At 51.7% G+C, this 24,469-nt stretch overlaps 1 protein-coding gene across 8 annotated transcripts; it reads left to right on the top strand.

Annotated features, from left to right (window-relative positions):
* Positions 1 to 1,702: 1,702 nt before the first annotated feature.
* On the top strand, positions 1,703 to 24,053 carry EXOC3 (exocyst complex component 3). 8 transcript variants are annotated; one of them, XM_043601970.1, is made up of 14 exons: positions 1,742 to 1,809; positions 2,596 to 2,652; positions 3,295 to 3,485; positions 4,400 to 4,619; positions 12,664 to 13,345; positions 15,075 to 15,192; positions 16,032 to 16,157; positions 17,194 to 17,294; positions 18,998 to 19,108; positions 19,201 to 19,351; positions 20,626 to 20,748; positions 22,083 to 22,244; positions 22,662 to 22,789; positions 23,557 to 24,053. In XM_043601970.1, the coding sequence occupies exons 3-14, from the start codon at positions 3,342 to 3,344 to the stop codon at positions 23,726 to 23,728; spliced, it is 2,238 nt and encodes a 745-aa protein (XP_043457905.1). In that variant the 5' UTR covers positions 1,742 to 1,809; positions 2,596 to 2,652; positions 3,295 to 3,341; the 3' UTR covers positions 23,729 to 24,053. The 8 variants fall into 8 exon arrangements, with proteins under 8 accessions (XP_043457913.1, XP_043457959.1, XP_043457905.1 ...); XM_043601994.1 differs by lacking the exon at positions 1,742 to 1,809 and adding an exon at positions 1,962 to 2,172; XM_043601978.1 differs by lacking the exon at positions 2,596 to 2,652 and having other exon boundaries at positions 1,703 to 1,809.
* Positions 24,054 to 24,469: the final 416 nt, after the last annotated feature.

Raw genomic sequence — 24,469 nt, 5'->3', positions numbered from 1 at the left:
TGCATTTCAAACATTTTTCCAACATTTTACAGGAGGCTGTTCGGTCTGCCAAAAAGAGAAGTCAAAAAAAATTTTAATCAAGATTTTGGTTTTTTAGTTTTAAGGAGGAAAAAGCTTAAAGCCCTTTAACAACCATCTCATTTCTACCCATCTTGGCTGAGGAAGTTATCAGGGAGCCCTATCTCCAAACACAGATGTCCACAGCACAAAGCTCCAGGTGGTATGTTAAATGTTGCCGAATTTGAAATAAGTCCTAAAAGCTTTGACAAATTTGGCAAATTTTTTATTCATTAGTTTCAAAGTACCTTTGCATTCACAATTTCAAACATAATTTCAACTTTTTGTGTACATCCATTGTTCAACTTAGTAATATATTTTCATAAATTACTAGGTACAGATGAACCCACAAAGGGGTCAACTCTCGGAGTTAGTATCGTGCCACAGTACTGCCCCTCCTCAGACGTTCAGCTGATGGCAAGTTGCGGTTTGTACGACCACAGCAATGGGGGAGGGGGGCTCACACACCTGCATCCCCCTCCCCCACCCTCCTTGTGTCCAGGTGTGTGCACACGCTTGTGCGCCCCACCCCTGCATCGCTGCCCCCACTCTCCTCCCTGCTGGCTCCCATGCCTGCCATGTTCCGGTCTCCTTCCTGTTTGACTGATCTTGGCAGGATTTCAGGAGGTGCCCATCTGTACGGTCTAGTAACTGTAATGTAGCGAAAGGATTTGTTTTCCGTCAGTATAAGGCAAATAGCGCTTCTTACCACAACAGGCAAACCCTGAAACTGAGTGGCTTAACACATGTTCTCGCTCATTCTGGAAGTTAGTTCTGGCCAGTGGGCCTCTCCTCACACAGTAACTCAGGGACCTGCTTCCTCCTCTTCTTTCCAGCTAGTGCAGCCCCCCCTACCTCCCACCCCTGCACCTCTGCCCAGTGACACTCCTCATCCCCAAGACCCACCCCCCACCCCCCACCCCCCACCCCCCAGCTTGGCCTCCACCCTCTTAGCATTTTGTGACAACAAGTCCTACTGTGGGTTGTTCCCAGGTGGGCTTCTGTTTTGTTTGTACTCATTACAAGGGGTGATCTTGAGATGTGCTGATCCTGAGGGGCTGGGCTCATTTTTGATTCCAAGGTGTAACAACAGCTAAGAAGCTGCGAAGTAACAAGTTGGGTGTTGATCTAGACAGTCAGATGTGACTGATTACCAACCGTTACCCACCTTGTTCATTAATTTACTGAATGTCTGCCCTATGCCAGTCACGGGTCTGGGGAGGAGCTGGGGCACGGTGAAGGCCACAAAACCCCTGCCACATTGTAACAGGAAAGACAGATGTGGACAAATAAATACACAGAGCCCCAGTAATGGAAACCAGGGCGGAAAATACTCAAGATGAGGCGGAGCGATGGAGGGGCACAGTGGCTCCCTCACTGAGGGAGGTCACAGAGGGTTACAGAAAGGACACACGGGGAAAGAGACCATAGTGAAGATGAGTACTGAGAACGGTGCCCAACGAGAGGCACTGGCAGGTGCACAGAACAGCCGGCCTGGGGCCGCGGAGGGGAGAGGACAGGAAGGGCTGGAATAAGAGGGGCTGAGTGAGGAAGGGACCCTCCTCACTCCACCCCCGTGGGAGCGACCCGGGCCGGGACCCGGTCCTGAAGGCTACCTCGCCCGGTGGGAGGAGACAGCCAGCCCACAGGTCTGACAGCTCAGGCCCCGCCTTTCCGGCGCGCGGCCGGAAGCGGAAGTGTCTGTGGGCGGCTTACTTCCGGGCCCAGAGCCGGGCGGCGGCGGTGGAGGCGGTGAGTCGTAGACGGCGGCGGAGGAGCGCGAGCTCCTGGGCGGTGGTCGGCGCGGTGCGAGGACGGAGGGGACGGAGGGGGGAATGGGAGGGGTCGGGCGGGGAAACGGGCAGCACAGCCGGGCTCTCGACTGGCGCGGCCCGGTCGCTCTGTGGCCGGGAAGGCTTGGTTGAGGCCGCGATGTCGCCCCTCACCCCGGTGGGTAGGGGCCTGTCGACTCCGAGAGCGCCGCTCGCTGGGGAGCTTTCGGGGGGGCACCGAGCCGGCCGCAGGGGGCCGTCCGAGGCCTGCTGTGCGCACCTGCGACCGGCTGGAGGCCCGCTTCTGCGGTTACCGTCCCGCCCCATGCGGAAAACCGTGCAGGTGTGCGGCCGGTGGAAGCGCGGGTTACCTCTGCAGTGAGTGTGGGCTGAGGAGGAAACGCCTGCCTTCGGGTGGTGGAATTTAAGGCTGGTTGCCTTTGGCATCTGCGCATTTTTCTGTCCCGTTAGATTCTCGGCATTGGTGGGCATTGGTGGGAAGGACTGGTTGCAGCGTAGTGCCTTTCGAAAGAGGAGCAGAAAGGCGCATCCTGCACCCAGTGATTACCTGATACAGAGCCCATGGCGGAGATAGTCGGTGCAGTTCTGGGTTTTTCTGAAAGCTGTGGGAATGAGGAGTAAAGTATTAAGGGAGAGGATGGCCCTTCCGCTTTAAGAAGCTGTATACAGAAAACAGGCGCAGAAGTAGGAGTTTAGTAGCTGAGGTCAGGGGATCCCGTGTGTATGAAACCCTCTCGCTTGGCAGGCCTCACCAGATACCCCTGTTGGTGCCAGGAATAGAGCTCTGGAGCTGGGTTGGAAGGTAGGTTTGCCCGGCAGGCAAGCGTCCGTGCTCTGCACGTTGTACCTGAGCACAGGTGCCTTCTGCCCCCCCATCTTTGGTTATTGGGCTGTTCAGTGCAGGCAGCAGAGTGCTGGGTATTACAGACGGCAGTGAGTTTTGAGGGGAACCCCAGGGCGTGGGCTGGGACTTGAGCAGGGGAGGGGCGAGGCATGTTGAGGTGTGTGCTGTCCCTGTGCCTCCGCGTCCTCACCGAGGCCTCTGGGCACAGCCGCCCCACCGATGTGGCCAAAGGGTTCTGTGAAGGCTCCAGAAATTGGCCTTGTCTAGGGAAGAGAAGTCCCTTGGAGACCGACATCTGATAGGATGAGGGGTCTGAAGTCCCCACGGACACGTTCTCTGTTCGGAGATCAGAGTTCATACCTGTGAGTGCCTCTGCTCCACTTAGGGGTAGAACTGTCTTCATATCAGAGTTCTGAAGGTTTGCATCTCGTATTAAGGAGCTCGTAATCCCGGTTCAGCTTTCGGGTTTAGTGGGTTAATGATCTCAAGTGCTGTTTTTACAGCTCCATTGTGAACAGCTGACTGTTAGGGGAATGAGTTCTGTACCTGATATTTCTTCCTTCCCTGACCTCCTCCCGCGCTCTCCCCGCACCCTCACAGGACACCTCTAGCATGACAGGTGCCGACATCCCACCTGCTTTGTAATCATGAAGGAAACAGACCGGGAGGCTGTTGCGACAGCGGTCCAAAGGGTTGCTGGGATGCTTCAGCGCCCGGACCAGCTGGATAAAGTCGAGCAGTATCGCAGAAGAGAGGCCCGGAAAAAGGCCTCTGTGGAGGCCAGATTGAAGGTACGAGACCAGAGAGGCCATGGGCGTCGGCTTTACTCCCAATCAGGACAGATCTCTTTTCTTTTGAGTTCTGGGTTTCTGCACAACATCTTCATTGTAGTTTTGCTAAATTAAATTGGATTTTGTGACGATCTGGAAAGAGGCAGAATGGAACATCACCTTTCCTTAACACATTCCTTCCAACCCTGTATTACCAAGCAGTAGATTCACAAAGGAGATTGTGGGAATATTGGAAGTCCCAAAGGAACACCCTTAAGAGAATGAGGCTGCAAAGTCACCTCTTCAGCCGAAAACGCTTTTAGCATCCAGGCAATGGCAGGCTTGATGAGACAGGTGAGGGTCATTCATTTGTCCCAAAATGAAGCATCTGAAGGCCGGTTAGACTTATTTAAAATGGTAGTTTTCCTTTCATTTAAAAAATAGTTTGGACCCGCTACATTTGTAGTCAGAATTTTTATCTGTTCCAGAAACTTGTGGGATTAACAGAGGATTATCACTGGTGACTTAGGAACCTTGTGCAGTCTGTTACCATCGTCTTAATGATTTCTACCTGCGGTTTGTGACTCCTGGGTCAGGTGTGCTCCTGGCTTTGTGCCACCTGGTCTTTCCCTTCCCTGTCCCCTCCACCTGCTGCCATTCCTTCGTGCCCCCTGCCTTCTGGCTGTACAGCTTGCTCGTGGCCATCCGGCGTCACTGGTGGAGGGAGTCTGAATCTCAGATGTACCAGTTCTGCACAGTGGCACTGTCCCTCGTGAGCCATGAGCCAGAGAGAGGGCCGGGGGGTGGGAGGGGGGAGAGACGGAGAGAGAGAGAGAGAGAGAGAGAGAGAGAGAGAGAGAGAGAGAGAGAGAGAATATCTTAGGCTCCAGGCCCGGTGCAGAGCCCGACGCGTCTCCCCTGGGTGTCTCCCCTAGGCTGCGATCCAGTCCCAGTTGGATGGTGTGCGTACAGGCCTGAGCCAGCTCCACAGCGCGCTGAACGACGTCACAGACATCCAGCGGTCCCTGGCCGATGTCAGCAGAGACTGGAGGCAGAGCATCAACACCGTTGAGAGCCTCAAGGATGTGAAGGACGCTGTCGTGCGGCACAGCCAGCTCGCTGCCGCCGTGGAAAACCTCAAGAACATCTTCTCAGGTGGCTGGGGGGACAGCTGAGGAGGGCGGGCGCCTTGGGCGTCAGGGGCGGCGTCCTGTCTGTGCTCTTCCCCACAGCTCTGTGGGTGATGCGGGGGTGGACCCAGCTTTCATGCAGGGTGTTTTGTAGACCTGCCTCTGCACGGATAGTGGGTTTGATTCCCGCCTAAGCAGTTGACTACTTGTTTGGACTGAGGACGAAGGGACCAGTTGCAAAGACCAGGAGAATGCTTGTCCTGTTTGCCAGGACAGAGGCACAGAAACGGGTTAGTCAAATAAGCGCTCTGGGAGCTTCGCTCCCCTGGCCACAGTATGGCTGCTAGACCAGGGGGCCCTGACAGGCCAAGGAGAAGATGCATCCTGGTGAACAAGACGGAGGGTCCAGTTCCCAGAGAGAGGTGACGCAGGAGAGTAGCGTTTTCTAGGTGGAAGAGAGTGCTCACAGGCCAAGGGTGGGGAGGGCAGAGGAGGGACTGCTCTGCGGCGTCAGGCAGCTCAGCGCCGGGGACCTTGGGACCTGGTGGGGGTCTGGGGGCTGGCGGAGTGGCGCAGGAAAAGGGAGTATGGAGTGGCCCTTTCGGAGCCGTGTCCCGACACCTCATTACTGAGAAGAAGTACGCTCCACAGCCTTGTGGGACAGTGTCAGTCACCTGGGCGGGGCTCTCTGTCCACTCTGCACAGTCCAGAGTCTGTCTCCCGCCACCCTCATCCCCTCCCCTTTATCAGGGTCACCAGCATCCCAGCCAGAGGCCTTGGGATAGTCTGATGCCGAACCTTCCTTTATCCCATGTCTGGTGTCCGTGGATTCTTTGTGTCCTTCCCTAAACTCTGCTTGACCCCTGAACGTCACAAGGCCGCGTGTCTCCCACCACTGTGGCACTGCAAAGCACCTTGGCAGCTTGCATTATCAGGCTCTGACTCCTCGGCCCTCTCGCGCCTGGTCTGACCCCTCGCTCTGCACTCAGCCTCCCGAGGTCTGATACCTTGGGCCACCTTCCAAGTTGCTTCCCACATAGCTACGCGAACGGCACAGCTGTTGCCGGCCCTGCAGCGGGTGCTAAGGAGGCAGCTCCTCTTGGTGGCCGTCCCCAGGACTAGCATGGAGTCCCCACGCCCGACTCTCCTTTGTGACACCCAGCTGGCACCTTGCTAATTAATCTCTCTCTCCTTATGCTTTCCTTCCAGTCTTGTAAAACTAACCCCAGATGACCAGAACGTGACTTTACTGGAAGCAGTCCATCCACAGGGGTTGAAAATAATTTCCTTCCCTTGAGGAATGAATGAGGCTGTGTTACATATGTATTTTTGTTAGGAGTAGATCTTACTGGGAAGATGTGCTGGTGTTTTGTTTTTGTTTTTCTTTTTCTTTTTATAATTTTTTTAATATGAAATTTATTGTCCAGTTGGTTTCCATACAACATCCAGTGCTCATCCCAAAAGGTGCCCTCCTCAGTACCCATCACCCACCCTCCCCTCCCTCCCACCCCCCATCAACCCTTAGTTCTCAGTTTTTAAGAGTTTATTATGCTTTGGCTCTCTCTCTCTCTCTCTCTAACCTCTTTTTTTTTTTTTCTTCCCCTCCCCCATGGACTTCTGTTAAGTATCTCAGGATCCACATAAGAGTGAAAACATATGGTATCTGTCTTTCTCTGTATGACTTATTTCACTTAACATAACACTCTCCAGTTCCATCCGTGTTGCTACAAAGGGCCATATTTCATTCTTTCTCATTGCTACATAGTATTCCCATTGTGTATATAAACCACAATTTCTTTATCCATTCGTCAGTTGATGGACATTTAGGCTCTTTCCATAATTTGGCTATTGTTGAGAGTGCTGCTATAAACATTGGGGTACAAGTGCCCCTATGCATCAGCACTCCTGTATCCCTTGGGTAAATTCCTAGCAGTGCTATTGCTGGGTCATAGGGTAGATCTATTTTTAATTTTCTGAGGAAATTCCACACTGTTTTCCAGAGAGGCTACACCAGTTTGCATTCCCACCAACAGTGCAAGAGGGTTCCCGTTTCTCCACATCCTCTCCAGCATCTATGGTCTCCTGATTTGTTCATTTTAGCCACTCTGACTGGCGTGAGGTGATATCTGAGTGTGGTTTTGATTTGTATTTCCCTGATGAGGAGCGACGTTGAGCATCTTTTCATGTGCCTGTTGGCCATCTGGATGTCTTCTTTAGAGAAGTGTCTATTCATGTTTTCTGCCCATTTCTTCACTGGATTATTTGTTTTTCGGGTGTGGAGTTTGGTGAGCTCTTCATAGATTTTGGATACTAGCCCTTTGTCCGATATGTCATTTGCAAATATCTTTTCCCATTCTGTTGGTTGCCTTTTAGTTTTGTTGATTGTTTCCTTTGCTCTGCAGAAGCTTTTTATCTTCATGAGGTCTCAGTAGTTCGTTTTTGCTTTTAATTACCTTGCCCTTGGGGATGTGTCAAGTAAGAAATTGCTGCGGCTGAGGTCAGAGAGGTTTTTTCCTGCTTTCTCCTCTAGGGTTTTGATGGTTTCCTGTCTCACATTCAGGTCCTTTATCCATTTTGAGTTTGTTTTTGTGAATGGTGTAAGAAGGTGGTCTAGTTTCATCCTTCTGCATGTTGCTGTCCAGTTCTCCCGGCACCATTTGTTAAAGAGACTGTCTTTTTTCCATTGGATATTCTTTCCTGCTTTGTCAAAGATTAGTTGGCCATACTTTGGTGGGTCTAGTTCTGGGGTTTCTATTCTGTTCCATTGGTCTGTGTGTCTGTTTTTGTGCCAATACCATGCTGTCTTGATGATTATAGCTTTGTAGTAGAGGCTAAAGTCTGGGATTGTGATGCCTCCCGCTGGTCTTCTTCAATATTACTTTGGCTATTCGGGGTCTTTTGTGGTTCCATACAAATTTTAGGATTGCTTGTTCGAGCTTCGAGAAGAATGCTGGTGCAGTTTTGATTGGGATTGCACTGAATGTGTAGATAGCTTTGGGTAGTATTGACATTTTAACAATATTTTTTCTTCCAATCCATGAGCACGGAATGTTTTTCCATTTCTTTATATCTTCTTCAATTTCCTTCATAAGCTTTCTATAGTTTTCAGCATACAGATCTTTTACATCTTTGGTTAGGTTTATTCCTAGGTATTTTATGCTTCTTGGTGCAATTGTGAATGGGATCTGTTTCTTTGTCTTTCTGTTGCTTCATTATTAGTGTATAAGAATGCAGCTGATTTCTGTACATTGATTTTGTATCCTGTGACTTGGCTGAATTCATGTATCAGTTCTACAGGCTTTTGGTGGAGTCTATTGGATTTTCCGTGTATAATATGTCATTTGCAAAAAGTGAAAGCTTAACTTCATCTTTGCCAATTTTGATGCCTTTGATTTCGTTTTGTTGTCTGATTGCTGATGCTAGAACTTCCAACACTATGTTAAACAACAGCAGTGAGAGTGGACATCCCTGTCGTGTTTCTGATCTCAGGGAGAAAGCTCTCAGTTTTTCCCCATTGAGGATGATATTAGCTGTGGGCTTTTCATAAATGGCTTTTATGTTTAAGTATGTTTCTTCTATCCTGACTCTCTTGAGGGTTTTTATTAAGAAAGGATACTGAAAAAAAAAAGAAAAGAAAGGATACTGAATTTTGTCAAATGCTTTTTCTGCACGGATGGACAGGATCATATGGTTCTTTTCTTTTATTAATGTGATGTATCACGTTGATGGATTTGCGGATGTTGAACCAGCCCTACTCCCAGGAATGAATCCCACTTGATCATGGTGAATAATTCTTTTTATATGCCGTTGAATTCGATGTGCTAGTATCTTATTGAGAATTTTTGCATCCATATTCATCAGGGTTATTGGCCTGTAGTTCTCTTTTTTTACTGGGTCTGGTCTGGTTTAGGAATCAAAGTAATGCTGGCTTCGTAGAATGAGTCTGGAAGTTTTCCTTCCTTTTCTATTTTTTAGAATAGCTTGAGAAGGATAGGTATGATTTCTGCTTTAAATGGCTGGTAGAATTCCCCTGGGAAGCCAAGATGTGCTGGTTTGACGGCCTTCAGGCTTTTCTCGTTACCTGTAATTCAGGAGTCCTGTGCACACAGCCTTCCCCGCCCCCCCCCCCCCCCCCCCGACTTTATTTTAATGTAAGATACACAGGGTGGAAAGTTTATCAGCCTGATTGTTTGCGTGTACAGTTCTGTGGTGTCAAGTGCTTTCACGTTGTTGTGCAGCTGTCATGACCACCCACCCCCGGACTCCTCTCGTGAAACAGGCATGGGACAGTGTTGCGTGCCCGTCACATGCTAGTAAAACTGAAAGAAAAAACAAATTTTACACCCGTTAAATGTTAGCTCCCACTTCCCCTCCCTTTACTAGTTATGGGTCTGTTTAGATTTTCCGTTTCTTCAGGGGTGCCTGGGAGGCTCAGTCGGTTAAGGGTCCCGCTCTTGGTTTCGGCTCAGGTCATGATCTCACGATTACAAGATTGCGCTGACATTGGGGAGCGTGCTTGGGATCCTCTCCCTCCCTCTCTCTCTGCCCTCGCCTGCTCACACTTGCTCCCAAGATAAATAAACTTAAAAAAAAAAAAGATTTCCTGTTCTTCAGGGTCAGTCTGGGTGGGTTTGTGCCCCTTGTCTAGGTCGTTGTACAGTTTCCAGGACGCTTGTGGTCGTATTTCTGCAGGATCGGCAGCCATGTCCCCACTTTCATTTCTGATTTTAGTATTTGAGTCTTCTCTCTCTTTTTAAGACCATTTAGCCAAAGGTTTGTCAACTGTTGATCTTTTCAAAGAACCACCTTTTGGTTTTGTCGATTTTCTGTGTTCTTTTCCTGTTGTCTGTTTTGTTTCTCTCTGCTTTCCTCTTTACTGCCTTCCTTCTGCTGACCTTAGGGTCACCCTGCTCTTCTCCTGGTTCCCTAAATTATAAAGTTCGGTTGTTGACTTGACATTTTTCCTTTTCTTTGATGTAAGCATTTAGAGTTCATACACTTCTCCTTTAAACTGCTTTCCTTGGTCCCATGAGTTTTGGTGTGCTGTGTTTTCAGAGGTGTTTTCTAATTTCTTTTGTGATTTTTTTCTTTGATCCAGTGATTGAATATGTTTAATGTCCACAGATTTGTGCATTTTTCTAATGTTACAGATTTCTAACTTCATCTATCATGGTTGGAGAAGGTATTTTGTATAATATCTGTCTTTTAAAATCTACTGAGATTTAATTAGTGGTGTAAGATGTGGTCTGTCCTGGAAAACGTGCTCTTGGAGGAACAGGTGTGCCACTGCTGGGTGGAGTGTCCCCTGGGTGTCTGTTAGAGGTCGGTGCTTGTGGGGTTCAGGTCCTCTGTGTCCTTCTCTCTTGACTGCTTGTCCTGTCCGTTACTGTGAGTGACATCGAAGTCTCCCAGCTATGATCACAGGACTGTCTATTCCCCAATCTTGCGGATTTCCGCTTCGTGTAATTCGGCGGTCGCTCGTTGAGTGCGTCAGTGTTTGTAATTGTATCTTCTGGCTGTAAAGAGCTTCTTATTAACATATAATGCCTTCTTTGTGTCTTGTAAACTTGTTGATTTGGGGTCTGTTTTGGCTGATACTGGTAGGGCCACCTGCTCTAATCTGGTCACTGTTCACATGGAGTGTTCCCTCCGGCCTCTCATTTCACACGGTTTGTATCTGTGGATCTCAAGTGAGTCTCTTGTAGATGCCAGGTGGCTGCATCTTGTGTTTGTGTCCCTTTTGCGGTCTTGGTCTTCTGATGGGAGAGTTTAATCCACTTACGTGTAGAGTAATCCCTGATAGTGGGTGCCTTACTTCCGTCACTTCCCCATTTGATTTCTGTGTGCCTTACGGCCTTTGTGTCTATCGTTTCTGCATTATTGTCTTGTTTTGTGTTTAGTTGATTTTTTTGTAGTGAAATGTTTGAATTATTCCTCATTTCCTTTTTTTATATATCCAATAGCTGTTTTCTTTGTGGTTACCATGGGGATCACATTTGAAAAATAAAGTTAAAATACTCTGAATTTATCCTGGCTTAACTTCAATAACAGATGAAAACCCTCCTCCTACATGATGCCGTCCTTACCCCTTTTCAGTTGTCGATGTCACAAACTTACATCTTTATATGTTGTCCAAAAACAGACTCGCTGGTTGTTTTTTTTTATGTATTAGTCTCAAATCATGTGGAATTATAAACCAGTTATAGTAATATTATCTTTGAACAAGTAATTTTTTCCCTAGCTGTATTAGTCTTTTAAATTACTTAGAACAAAAAGTAAAGGTACAAACCAAAGTTACAATAACACTGGCTTCTCCAGCTACCCATATATTTCCCTTACCGAAATCTGTACTTCTCGACCCAGCTTTGCATTACTGTCCCGCATCCTTTCGTGTCACCCGCAGGGCTCCCAGGAGGTCTCCGGGCAGGTTTTGGGGTCACGAGCTCCCTCGGCTGGTGTGTGTCTGGCAGTGTCTTCATATCTCCTTCATTTTGAAGGATAGTTTTGCTGGGTATGGGACTCAGGTGACAGTGGTTTCCTTTCAGTCTTCGACTGTCCCAGCCCCCTGCTGTCAGGCCTCCACGGTGAACAACCTTCTTGTCTCACTGAGGTTCCCTCATAGGCAGCCAGCTGCTTCCCCCTCACGGCTTTCAAGGTTCTCCCTTTGTCTTTGGTTTTCAGCAGTGTGTTTGTAACATGTCTTGTTCTAGATCCTCTGAGTTTTTTCTTCTTGGAGTTTAGTGAGTTTTCAGGTGTTCATAGACCTGTCTTTGATCAAGTTAAATGCAAGTTTGACCACTAGTCAGATCATTTCTCTGCCCCCTTTTCTCTCTTTCCCTCTTCTGGGACGCCCACAGTGTGCGTGCTGGTCACCTGATGGTGGCCCACAGACCCCCGAGGCTCTGGTCACTCTCCTTTAGTCCTTTTTCCTTCTGGTCCTCTCACCTGGTAATGTCCATTGTCCCATTTTGGTCCGCAGTCTTCCTTCTGACCATCAGACCCGCCTTTGTACACTTGAGATAAATGTTTTCACTTTCAGGGTGGTTTTTGGTTTCCTTTTAGGGTTCCTGGCTCTTCATTGATGTTTGCATTTTGTTCCTGTATCATTTTCTGGGCTTTCTGCACCTCTTTCTTTAGTCTCTGGAGCACATTTAAGACTTGCTTTAAAGTCTTTGTCTGGTAGACCAACCACCTAGTGTTTCTCACGGATGGTTTGTGTTGGGTAATTTTTTCCCCTGAATCTCCATACTTTCCTGTAACTTTTGATGCCTTGTGATTTTTTTTTTTTTCCGTTGGACATTGGGCATTTGAATCTGGTAACCTGAGAACTCTGAAATCCGGTGCTCCTCTTCCGCAGGGGGTGATTTTGTTTATTACTTGTGTTTTGGTTATTGGAGGCTGTCCCTGTGCTGCAGATCAGACCAAGAAGTATTGAAGGTCTTCTCAGGTCTGCTGAGCCTGGACCTATGTCTGGAGGGAGAAGGGAATAAAAACAGAGGGGGAAAGAGGCACTGGCTCTTTAAATCCCCCAGAAGTCACCTGGTGGAAGAGAGAAGGGTTACAACGTTGGTGGTGGGCCTGTAGTAACAGTGGGCTCCACCTCCGTGTCCACATCTCCCTGATCAGCCAGCAGTGGGGACACAGATCCTTAGTATTGGAGGACGTGGTCCTTTCTGCTCACCCAGGTTCTCTCGGGCTGCGTGCGAGCTGCTTCAAGAGCATGTGGCGGGCTGGGCCGGGCCTGGGGAGCTGCTCCTGTGCTCAGGGCTGCGACGGACGGAAATTAACCTCAGTTTACCACCAAGCCTTCTCTGGGAAGTTGCTGGCCTTCCGCAGACTCCACGGTCCAAGTAGTTACCCAGCTTCTGCCAGTGCAGTTGTCTGGGTGGCAAGACAGGTCCCCATGCTGTGTCCTCTGTGTCCTTCCCAGCCTCCCACACAGACAGGTGCCCGTGCTCCTCCTTCCCAGCATCCCGCACAGACAGGTCCCCGTCCTCCGCCTCCTTCCCAGCGTCCCGCGCAGCCTTTTGTGTGGTTTTCACAGTGCCATCTTGTGCCTTTTTCCCTAGTGCCCGAGATCGTGAGGGAGACCCAGGACCTCATAGAACAGGGGGCACTCCTGCAGGCCCACCGGAAGCTGATGGACCTGGAGTGCTCCCGGGACGGGCTGATGTACGAGCAGTACCGCATGGACAGTGGGAACACTCGTGACATGACCCTCATCCACGGCTACTTCGGGAGCACACAGGGGCTTTCGGACGAGCTGGCCAAGCAGCTGTGGATGGTGCTGCAGAGGTCACTGGTCACTGTTCGCCGCGACCCCACCTTGCTGGTCTCAGTTGTTAGAATCATCGAAAGGGAAGAAAAAATTGACAGGCGCATACTCGACCGAAAAAAGCAAACCGGTTTTGTTCCTCCCGGGAGGCCCAAGAACTGGAAGGAGAAAATGTTTGCCATCTTGGACAGAACTGTGACCACTAGAATTGAGGGCACACAGGCAGACACCAGGGAGTCGGACAAGATGTGGCTCGTCCGCCACCTGGAAATTATACGGAAGTACGTGCTAGATGACCTCATTGTTGCCAAAAACCTGATGGTTCAGTGTTTCCCCCCGCATTATGAAATCTTCAGAAACCTCCTGAGCATGTACCACCAGGCCCTGAGCACGCGGATGCAGGAGCTCGCGTCCGAAGACCTGGAAGCCAATGAGATCGTGAGCCTGTTGACTTGGGTCTTGAACACCTACACAAGGTAACTCCAGGTTTACTCTTGCATTTCGTTCACGTAGAGTTGAGTTGTTTTGCTCTGGTGTGTGCTCGGCACCCTCAGACTTTGTTTTCTTGCCGACGAAAGTCTCCTCTCTGGCCTGTTTGTGGGCTTCCCCTGAGGGCAGGGCCCAGACTCTGGTTGTGTGAACGCCCTTGTGTTTAGGTGGTGCCCTTGATGCCCAGGCCCTATTGAGCGGCTCTGTGTTGCGCTTTTCTATGATACTGAGCCCGCTGTGCACTAACCCGTTCCCTCCTTGCGGTGGCACCCCGAGTGTGTGATTTCACCCCGTTGGACAGGTGGGGACGCGTGGGCACAGGAGGTCCCGGGACCTGCATAGTCACATGGCTGGGAAGGAGGCACCACTCCGTCCTCCTGGCTTCCGGTGCCCCCAGTCTGGTTTACTCTCACCAGTAGCCGAGAAAAGTCTGTTCTCTTTGCATTCCAGCCTTGTGGTTTTATCACTTCACAAAAGGAATGAGCGATTTTGTGCTTGATTGGTTTGAGGTTGATCTAAGAATCTCGGGTGAGGGGTGCCTTGGGGGCTCAGTCGGTTAAGCCTCTGACTTCGGCTCAGATCATGATCTCACGGTTTGTGAGTTCGATCCCCACATCTGGCTCTGTGCTCACAGCTCAGAGCCTGGAGTCTGCTTTGGATTCTGTCTCCCTCTTTCTCTGCCCCTCCCCCACTTGTGCTCTGTCTCTCCCTGTCTCAAAAATAAACATTAAAAAAAATTTTTTTTTTTAAAAGATTCCCTGGGTGTAAATCTAGGATGAAAAGTCTTTTAATAGTCACAGAATTTTCTGAAGTTCACTGAGGAAGACCTTGTATTTCTTTTTTTTTTTTTTTTTTCTTTTAACATTTATTTATTTTTGAGACAGAGAGAGACAGAGCATGAACGGGGGAGGGTCAGAGAGAGGGAGACACAGAATCCGAAACGGGCTCCAGGCTCTGAGCTGTCCGCACAGAGCCCGACACGGGGCTCGAACTCACGGGCTGTGAGATCATGACCTGAGCCGAAGTCGGCCGCTTAACCGACTGAGCCACCCAGGCGCCCCAGACCTTGTATTTCTTACACATAGTGGACTAGCTGTTAGTACTCAGCGTTTTCATTGTAAATACACATTTAGGGAACACGGCATAAGGTGTGTGAGTTTTCTGAATATTTAAACGTCGGACTTTTGAGGACTAGCCACACGTAGATACTAACTTCTTTATGGAAACTTTTTTCTGGAACTCCGTTCCCATCCGTGTCTTCTTAAGCACAGTCGCCTGAACGTATTGACACTTTTTGCTGACTCACGTTAGGTTATGAACCGCATAGATTAGCAACACTAACTTCAGGGTCTGGTTTCTAAATTATTGTACTTGGGTGTTACTCCCTTGTTTGATAGAACCTGTCTACTGAGCACCTTGTATTTGCCAGGCCCTGGCCTTCCCCATGGGGAGGTGCTATGGGTAGAAAAAACAGTTCTTCCTCTCACAGGGTTTCTTTCCTGAGTGATGTGGGTGCAGCCGGCTGAGGCCAGGGAATGAGCCGCCTCATGTGGCCCCTTCTCGCCCAGCACTCTCCCCAAGCCCTGCCTCCCCTCCCCGGCGTGGCATTGTCGGGGGGAGGGGGGGACTTCGTGTATGACAAGACCCAGGAGCACTTACCTGAGTGTTTTCTGTCTTCCTAGTAATTATTCTTTCTCGTACCTGGTTTTGCCATAGTGCAGAGATGATGGGGAACGCGGAGCTGGCCCCAGAAGTGGATGTCAGCACCCTGGAGCCTTTGCTTTCTCCAGATGTGGTCTCTGAGCTGCTTGACACATACATGTCGACTCTCACTGTGAGTAGGTGCCGTGTGGTCCCGAGCCAGGCTGTGTCCCTCACGTAGACCACGATGTGGGCTCTCTGGGTCAAGCCGCCATCACCGAAGCCAGTGGGCAAGAGAAGGCAGGGGAGAGACCTGTTTTGATGTTGGTTTCCTCAGGATGTGCAGGCTCTGTTTCTGAGAAGTTGGGTCTTAAAGTGCACGTGGCCAGTTAGATGAGGAGGGCGGCTTGTCCTCTGGCCACTGGGTCTGGAGGTTGAGGTACGTGTTTGAACCTCCTCCGGCTGGAGTGAGGAGTGAGCCTGTCCTACCCCTGGAGGCTTTGGGAGGCAGGCCCCTGGATGTCCTGCTGACGGGCAGTGGTGCCAGCCAGCCTCTTAGAGCTGAGCCCAGGAGTGGGAGGGTGGTGGCAGTTGGGGACCAGATGCCGCCCAAGACCCCCAGGTGGCCTGTGGTGACAGGAGGAGGTCAGGGTCTGCTTCCTTGGACAAGGTGAGCCCGAGTAGCAGATAGCATTCTGACTGAGGTGCTGAGCAGGGTGGGGTCTGTGTCCTGAAGCGACAGTGCCGGTGTGCGGTCTTCGTGGACGGGTCTGCTGGGAGCATGGCAGCCTTGGTGCTTCTGTGTACTTCTGACCGGCCTGGCCTGGCCTGCAGTGAGGTTCTCGCCCGGAAGGTTGTCTGTGGAGGCCCCACCTGCCATGGTGGCGGCTTGTGGCACGGCTCGTGTGGGAACGGGGACTCCCGGGACCCTGAGTTTGGTTTCTGCTGCTGCACCCCTGAAGAGAGGACATTGCCTTGCTTCAGAGGGACCTGTTCTTCTCTTCTTTCTCTGCGATGCTGGACTTCTTTTAGTCAAACATAATTGCCTGGCTGCGGAAAGCACTAGAAACAGACAAGAAAGACTGGCTGAAAGAGACGGAGCCCGAAGCCGACCAAGACGGGTACTACCAGACGACACTCCCTGCCATCGTCTTCCAGGTACTGTCGCACCATCGAGGGTCATTCCTGGCCTGTCCGTGGGCTCTGTGGGTGCTGCAGATCAGCAGGAAGCCGCCCCTGTCGTAAAGACAGAGGGAGCCCCACCTCGTACTTCAGGCCCTTCTCCGTCTGAAGCAGTTGTGCCCACCGTTGCTTTAGTTTCCGTGAGGTGTTCGGATTTGAACTAGAACCTAATTACGTGTTATTTGCGTATGGTGCTCAGATAGGAGTTTGCTTTCTGACGTTTCCTCATGTTGGAAATGTCCAAGATTTGTCTTCATAAATGCCGCCTGATTGAACATCGCCTGATGGATTTGGGAAGGGGTCCTTTATGTGTTGGCCATAATCATGCCTTCTTATGATTACTTTTTGATGCCTGGCACTTGCTGGCGCCCTCCAGCTTCTTTCCTGTCGGCTTTTCTTCCTGGAGGAAGCTTTCTGGCAGGAGGGGGGCTGAGCCGTGTTCTGATACTTGTGTGGGACCGTATCAGTGGCGTGTGCTTGGGCACCAGCTGGGCACAAGTAAGCGATGCGGGCGTCTGTCTCTGGGTGACACCGTCAGCATCCGATGGGGCCCCACCCTTTCCCTTGTTTTGGAAACTGGTGTCCTGACAGGCCTCGTGTGCCACGGGCCTGGAGTCGGCTTGGCCGTCTGGCCTTTCTGTGTCTCTGTACATCTGCCTCCCCTCAGTCCAGTGTATGCCCTCCTAACTCTTCGTAAGGAATCCCCGTGGCAAGTCCTAGCCCAACCCCCGGCACCCATGTGACCCCAGCCACACCCAGCCTCCCTGTCTGGGCAGCATATACATTTCCCTCTTTGTGGAGACCAGCCTGTTTGCAGGTAATTAGGAAGTGATTCACTTGGTTTTTTTCTATCTAGTGAGAAAGTTGTTTGACTAACTTTGTTATTTTTCAAGCGGTTTCATTTTTTTGTTCCTGAATGTGGACTGTAACTACCAATTGGCAGATAGGGGTTTTATGTAATGGGAAACTCTCGTGAGTTTATATGACAACTGATAAGTTCTCCAATTTTTAGATGTTTGAACAGAATCTCCAAGTTGCTGCTCAGATAAGTGAAGACCTGAAAACAAAGGTACTAGTTCTGTGTCTTCAGCAAATGAATTCTTTCCTGAGCAGGTATGTATTTTTGCCAGCGTGCTGATTTAGAAAGTGTATGTTTTCAAAACTTAAAAGCAAAATTTTGATCCCGATACGCCTGGTGTTAAAAAATGCTTGAAGCCCGGATTTGCTATAGTGACCTTTGTTATTTTGAAACAAACCTTTTCTTACTGTCTTCCTTTGGAATGGACTGTGCCATTTTCCTGAGAGTCTGGACAGGTCCTCTGGGCAGTGAGGTCTCCTGGGCAGTGAGGTCAGGGCCGCCGTCATTAGAGTCTCCTCCAGACGCGTCCTTCCTGTTGTCTGAACTGCCCCTGGCCCAGGAGGGGGAGACTCCTTCGGTGGTGGCTCCACATTCCATCACTGGGAGTCGGCCCTCCAGGGCGTCTCGGGGTGTGTTTCCAGGACCCCTCCCTCCCTCTGCATTGTTCACAAAGGAGATTTTCAAACCTCTACAGAAGTAGAAAGGTGTAAAAACCTCAACCCGTCATCCGTCTTCAAAAGCTGTCCCTTTAAAGCCCCCTTCACCTCATCTGTACACCCCGAGGACTTTAAAGCAAATCCCAGACATCCAGGCACCTCATTTCCTGCGTTCTTATCTCACTGTAGGGCCATCAACCCACGTACACATGAGCATCCTTTCTTGGGATCATCTGACACCAAATTTGCATTTGGGTCCCCCCGTCCCCCTGTTGATCCAGGAAAACCTCTTTCAAGTTACACATTCAGACGGGGTAGCGGCAGGGTCTGCGTGGCGAGGTCTCAGGTCCTCGAGTGCGGCCTTGCCCCTCTTTCAGCCACTGGCCTGTGGACACGTGTCAGATTATCTCACAGTGCCTAACCCTGACTGCCATCCACCTGCCAACCACGTGTTGGCTCTAAAGGCTGTGGGTTTCATCTTTATCACCTTGCCCTTTGGCAAGAAGCCCGCACAGGCAGTGTGTACACGAGGAGATGCACGTCCCTGTGTCCTCTGCTGGCTCAGGCGCCGACAGCTGGGCCCCTCACTGAGAGTCCCCGTCAGTCACCCACCTGCACATCATGGCCTTGTTTAGTCCTTTTGTTAGCAGAAAGAGGAAACTTTCCTCATCAGCCTCAGAAGCTTGATTACCTGAACCACATGTCGGACAGAAAGGCAGAATAAATGCTTAATTATTTCTCTGTAATTGGCAGTTTTCAGTTTGCTTCTTTCTTAAGGTCTTTTAAACATACATACGGTACGTTGTGCTATTCTACTCCTGTGCGTGTTTGGGAGTCTAACAAATTCAGAAATAAAGCGTGTAGTGATCTCACTTGCTTGTTTTCTTGACCTCAAATGAGTTATTTATTTTTGAGTAATTTATTGGTTCTTCTTCAGAAAGTGAAATTTTATCTAATATTTGATAATGTTCTCAACACTATTGTATGCATTTCTAGGCAAGTTGTATGTCCGATGAAATAATAATTTCCCATTTACTCAGAAATATTTCTAAATATTTGTGTAATGAGAATCCTGAACCATATTTTAAAGCCCGATAGAAGATTTATCTTCAAGAGTCTGTTTAAAGTGATCAGCTTCCCTGGTCTTACAGATCATCCCAAAACTCACCTTATTCGTAAAGACTTGCCTGCTCAGGTGTCAGCGGTGCCAGATGTATTTATTTATGAGGTGTGATGTCAGCGTGGCGCCCGGCACACCCACCTGCCCCTCGACTGATGTTTACTGGGGCTGTGTGTTCCAGATACAAGGACGAAACCCAGTCGTACAAAGAACAACACCTGAGGGACCGGCAGCACCCGCACTGCTACGTGCAGTATGTGATCGCCATCATCAACAACTGCCAGACCTTTAAGTAAGTGACCGTGGACAGGGTGGCCCAGAAACAACAGCGGAGCGGGTAAGGGCGCTCGGCCACTTCACGGAGCCGTAACTGTTGCCTCGTAGAGAATCCATAGTCAGTTTAAAGAGGAAGTACTTGAAAAGTGACGCGGAAGCAGGCGTGTCTCTGAGCCAGCCAAGCATGGACGGGATTCTGGACGCCATTGCGAAGGAAGGCTGTGGCAGCCTCCTGGAGGAGGTCTTCCTGGACCTGGAGGTGGGAGCCGCTTCTTTGCCGTTTCGTTTCTAGGCTGAAAACGGGGCTACCGTCCTGTGTGCCCTCGGGGACACGCACCCAGCTGACACTCGACTTCACCTCTCTCACTGTCAAAGGGCTTTTTCCGTCTCTGTGACGTACGCCTGTACGACAGAGGCCCAGGTTTGGGGCCCTTCCAGTGTACAGCTGAGCAGAGACCCCGTGAACTGTGAGGAGACTCAGTGGGGGCAAGTGTGCAGACGGATTACGTTCATTAGCGAGTTCTCGAAACCAGAACCAAATTGAGAATATGTGCACACTGCACACGCATCACGTAGACCAGTCTCAGCTTTGAGTGAAAACACAAAACAAGCCATTAACAAAGTGCGTTTCGCATCACATCTGAGGGATAATACACCGAGAACAGCAAGTCAGGTTAGATGGCTTAGCATTATCTAGATATGTTCGCAGAAACCAGAATATATTGAACAAACTAAAACTGTGATCGATCTCAGGTCCTGCTGGGAAGGAAGTAGCTGGAAAGGAGCTTTTGGGGTGATTGGTGGGATCGTTTTGTGAGGTCTGTAACTTTCTTGAAAATGGCGTAGAAAACAGATGAAATGTATGCGTTTGAAATCATTTCAAAATAAAGTAACAACTCTAAGAGAAAAGTAAAGGATGACCAAGTTTCACAGAAAAGGGTTTTTACAAGTGTCCTAAATACAAAACAAAATTGCCTATCTCCCTGACCTTCAGGATATGCAAATTCAAGCCAAGTGGTATCTGTTGCTTAGCGGGACAGCAAGGGTTAAACACGGCAGTACCTGTCCGTGTTGTCGCCGGCCTGGGGACAGACGTGCAGACAGCAGTTTCTGGAGGGCTACTGACGCTTCACTTTGCACACTTGTGGACTGAGTTACGCTCTTGGGGTTTCACCTGCGGAAACACAAATTCGTCGCAGCCTTCTTTGTAATTGCCAAGTGTGAAAAACTGTAAGTGTCCGTCAGGCTGGGGTAAATGAGTTGCAGAGTACCAAGCAATAAATGCTCGTGAATGTTAAAGGCCGCACGTGTACTGCAGGCGTGCGTAGAGGACGCAGCCCAGCATGACGGTCACGTGCGGCGTCCACCTCCCGCAGCTAAGGTACGCGTTCGCGGATCGCGGGCCAGTGGGGTGTCCCGTGAGTGTGTCTGCTGTCACAGAACGGCACCAAGGCTCTGCAGCGCCTTCCTCCCGATACACGTGACTTGGGGACAGCGTCCAAGTGACGTTTTTCTCTGTCCTTCACTTTTCAGCAACATCTCAGTGAGCTGATGACGAGGAAGTGGCTGTTGGGGTCCAACGCCGTGGACACCATTTGTGTTACCGTGGAAGACTATTTCAATGACTTTGCCAAAATTAAAAAGCCGTATAAAAAGGTAAGGGCGCGGGCACGGCCACTTGGTGTTGGCGTGTGCTCACCTGCATGTTGGAGCCCACATGGCATCTCGTGTGGAACTCAGTGTCCAGTTCTTCTGTGACTGGGTGTTCACAGGTGGTTTCAGTAACCTGAGGCAGGGAGGACACATCAGCGTCTAAAGGGGTTTCTGTTGTTCCTTCACCCTTACTGCCTCCTGGCACCCCACCGAACCGTCTTTGGCACAAGTCCACACACGCAGGCAGTGCTCGTGATGGGGACCCCTGGCAGGGAGGGTGGAGGCAGTGGCTGTGGACCAGGGTGAAGCAGCCGTTCCCTCTCCGGATCCCCGTCCCGGGCGCAGGCAGCCTGGCTGTGTTTCCAGTCCGGCAGAGGCCCAAGGGTTCTTCCCCGTGCGGCCAGGCCCTGCGAGGACCTGGGAGCCCTGCTGCAGATGGGCGAAGGGAGGAGCCGTGTGCCCGAGCCCCCGTGTCCCTCGGCCGTCTGCATGAAGTCCTCCTGCAGGGCCCGGGCGTCTCTCCTCACTCCCTCCTCGCGTGTCCTGCCAGGGCGTTGGGCCGTGCTTGTGTACCGTAAAAAGTGATATATTTTAAGAAGTTTGCTTCTGGCTTATGGAAGTGGTTTTCATACACTGACCTCACGTTCAGATATTGTAAAACTTTGTGAGTGTTTCTAGGATTCGTCTCTGGACCCTTTCAGACCTGTACGTACGTGGTTGTGTCATTTTAACAGAGACACTGTTTTCGTTTCTGGTCCTCGCACCTTTCGTGTCTTCCTGTCCTGCCGCGTTGGCTGGGACCCGGTATAGCCCTTGTCTAAGGACCAATTTTACAGGGAATTCTCGTGGCTCAGCCACCAAAAGCGATACCTGTAGGGAGGCCCGGTGGTTGGAACCCCCGACCGACCGGTCCCCTCGCCTGCCAGGAAGCCTCTGGCCGGTCAGAGGTCGGCGTGCAGCCCTCTCGTCCGTCGCTTGCACGGTTTTTGGTTCCACTGTCTACTTCCGCAAACATCTGTTGGGTCGCTTGAATGCCGGTGTCTGGCAGGTGCTGTGTGCAGGCCTCCGGACGGTAGACGGGTCTTGTCTGGATGGCTCCTCTCGAGCGGCTGGCGGGCGCGTGTTTCGTGAGAGAACCTTGTTTCCAGTTTCCTTTCACCACTTCGTGGAAAGCACCGTAGCGAATGGGGTTGTGGTTCAGCGAGGTGATGCGGTGGAAACCTCGGATGTGCACCTGCTGGAGGGTTCTGCCGGCGATTGGCGAGGGCTCGCCCGCCCGGGTCTCCACAGAGGGTGGGCCTCCGCAGGGACCTCGCTGACCCTGTGTCTGCCCGCAGAGGATGACGGCAGAGGCGCAGCGGCGCGTGGTGCTGGAGTACCTGCGGGCCGTCATGCAGAAGCGCATCTCCTTCCGCAGCGCAGAGGAGCGCAAGGAAGGCGCAGAGAGGATGGTCCGGGAGGCCGCGCAGCTCCGCCACCTGTTCCGGAAGCTGGCCTCCGTGAGTGCCGCCTGGGCCCCGAGGCTTTCTCATCGTCCCCACCCCCAGGGCCATAGGCCAGTTGGTCGGGGACCGGGTGACCTGTCGGCCTCTCTTGTGTGAACGGGAAGGTCTGGTGGACCCTGTGGCTGAGGCTTCGTGCACTGGGGCGTGGCTTCTAGACCCTTGGGGGGCAGCGCTAGCCAGACGCTAGCCTGACCCTCATGGGCAGTCCTGGGCTCACTCCCTGTCGACTGTCCCCGCCCTCCTGCCGGTAGCACCGCCATTGAGTGCTTGGTGAGGGCTCCACTGTGGATCCTGAGCTGGATCCAGAGCCACCTACGTAGGAGGTGGGGAGCCAGCCAAAGTGAGGGCTTGACAGAGACTCGTCAGGGGTCCCCCTTTGTGGCCCTCAGCCGCTGGCGCCCTGTCTTCCAGGGTTTTGGGGAGGATGCGGATGGGTACTGTGACACCATCACTGCCGTCGCAGAAGTTATTAAGCTGACAGACCCGTCTCTTCTCTATCTGGAAGTCTCCACGCTGGTCAGCAAATACCCAGACATCAGGTAAGGGCCAGTGTGCCTTCCTGTTCCAGCTAGAATTCATGGCACAGAGCAGCAGGCTCATTCCTAGGGTCACTGGGAAGATGGGAGAGCCTGGCTGTCAGGTGTGAGCGCCACTGGGGGGGGCGGGGAGGGGGGTCTGGGCTCCTGCGGGGACAGACTGGGGGGGCGACCGCCAGGAGTAGAGTGGACTGCAGAGAACAGCAATGTCTCTGTGCCTCCCCTGGCCCTCCACAGGCCCTGGAGCCCACAGGCCCCCAACATGGGCCGCGTCTCCTGGGGTCAGCACCAGTGAACAGGTGGGGCGTCGGTCACGCTCTGTTTGCTGGGGAAGGTGCACAGCAAGGTGGCTTCGGGAAGCTCCTCTTGTGCTCCTGGGTTCAGAGAAGAGGGGACACGTGCCACACTCGACCAAGACACTCAGCCAGTGTCTTCCCTTTCTGCCAGTGTTCTGGGCTTCAAGCAGGAGGGCCTGGTGGTCCTGTTCTCCCCAGGGTCCTCCTGCTCTAAGCAGGCAGTCCATTAAAAATTTAGGAGAACAGAGTCTAGAAAGCTTTGTGCTTGTAGCTTGAAGAAAAGGCCACAGTGAGAGGAGAACTCTGGTTTCTCTGCTGTTGTTACGAGTGGTCTGCAGCTGTCCAGCCCCCTCTGGGGCCTTGGGGTTGGCTGAGCCAGGCATGGGGAGAGCACTGGGGGAGTTTGAGCCGGGCCTGGGGGCCAGTGGCTGTGCGTGCACCCCTGACGCAGCCCTGGTGTCCCCGCATCCACAGGGATGACCACATCGGTGCCCTGCTGGCCATGCGGGGGGACACCAGCCGGGACATGAAGCAGACCATCATCGAGACGCTGGAGCAGGGCCCGACGCAGGCAAACCCGAACTACGTGCCCATCTTCAAGGAGATCGTGGTCCCCAGTCTGAACGTGGCGAAGCTCCTCAAGTAGCCCGTGGGCCCCAGCCTCGCTGTGGCGCTGTGCCCGTCCCCCACCCGTGGCCCCGGCCTTGTGACGCTGTGCCCGTCCCCCACCCTTGGAAATGCGTGGCGGCCAGAGGGACATGAGACGCCCAGGTCCCGCATGCCTGCCTCTGGTGGGACCGCGCTCGTGGCTTCTTGATGAGTGAGCTCTCTGATGGTCATGGCTCTTCTGGTTTTCTCCTCTCTTGTCGTTTGAGGGGGCCTCATGGTGCCTGTCCCCCTCATTTCTGCACGGTGTAAACACCTCCAAAACTCTGCCGCTCAATAAAAGAGTCTAAACTCTTGCAGGAAAATGAAGACTTCCTGGTTGTGAAGGGTTTCTTCCTCGGGGTGACCTGGTAAGGTTCCAGGGCCCGGAAGCTAGTTTCTGGTTGACAGGTGTGCAGCCCAGGGACGTGCGTCAGCCCGGACCAGGGGGCCTGTGTTCCGCAGCTCTGCATGGAGCCCCCTCGTGCTGAGAGTCCTAGCGGGTGAGGTTGGACAGGCGCCCCTCTGGTCCGCCCTCCCGGAGGAACAAGCCTGGCACCCGTGGGTATGGCCGGGCGGGTCCTCGCTGGAGACGTCGTGAGCGTCAGGTCTGACAGACTCAAAGTGAACGTGAACGTGAACGTTTATCTGGTGCGCGCTTCAGGGTCTGTGCTTACGCCTGACACGGGATCCCGTAGACCCCCGTTGTGTAACCGTCTCCACGGCAACTGCCTCAGCAGTG

This window comes from Prionailurus bengalensis, chromosome A1, assembly GCF_016509475.1.
Source record: "Prionailurus bengalensis isolate Pbe53 chromosome A1, Fcat_Pben_1.1_paternal_pri, whole genome shotgun sequence".
Taxonomy (NCBI): Eukaryota; Metazoa; Chordata; class Mammalia; order Carnivora; family Felidae; genus Prionailurus; species Prionailurus bengalensis.
This window is presented reverse-complemented; position numbering and strand designations above follow the sequence as displayed.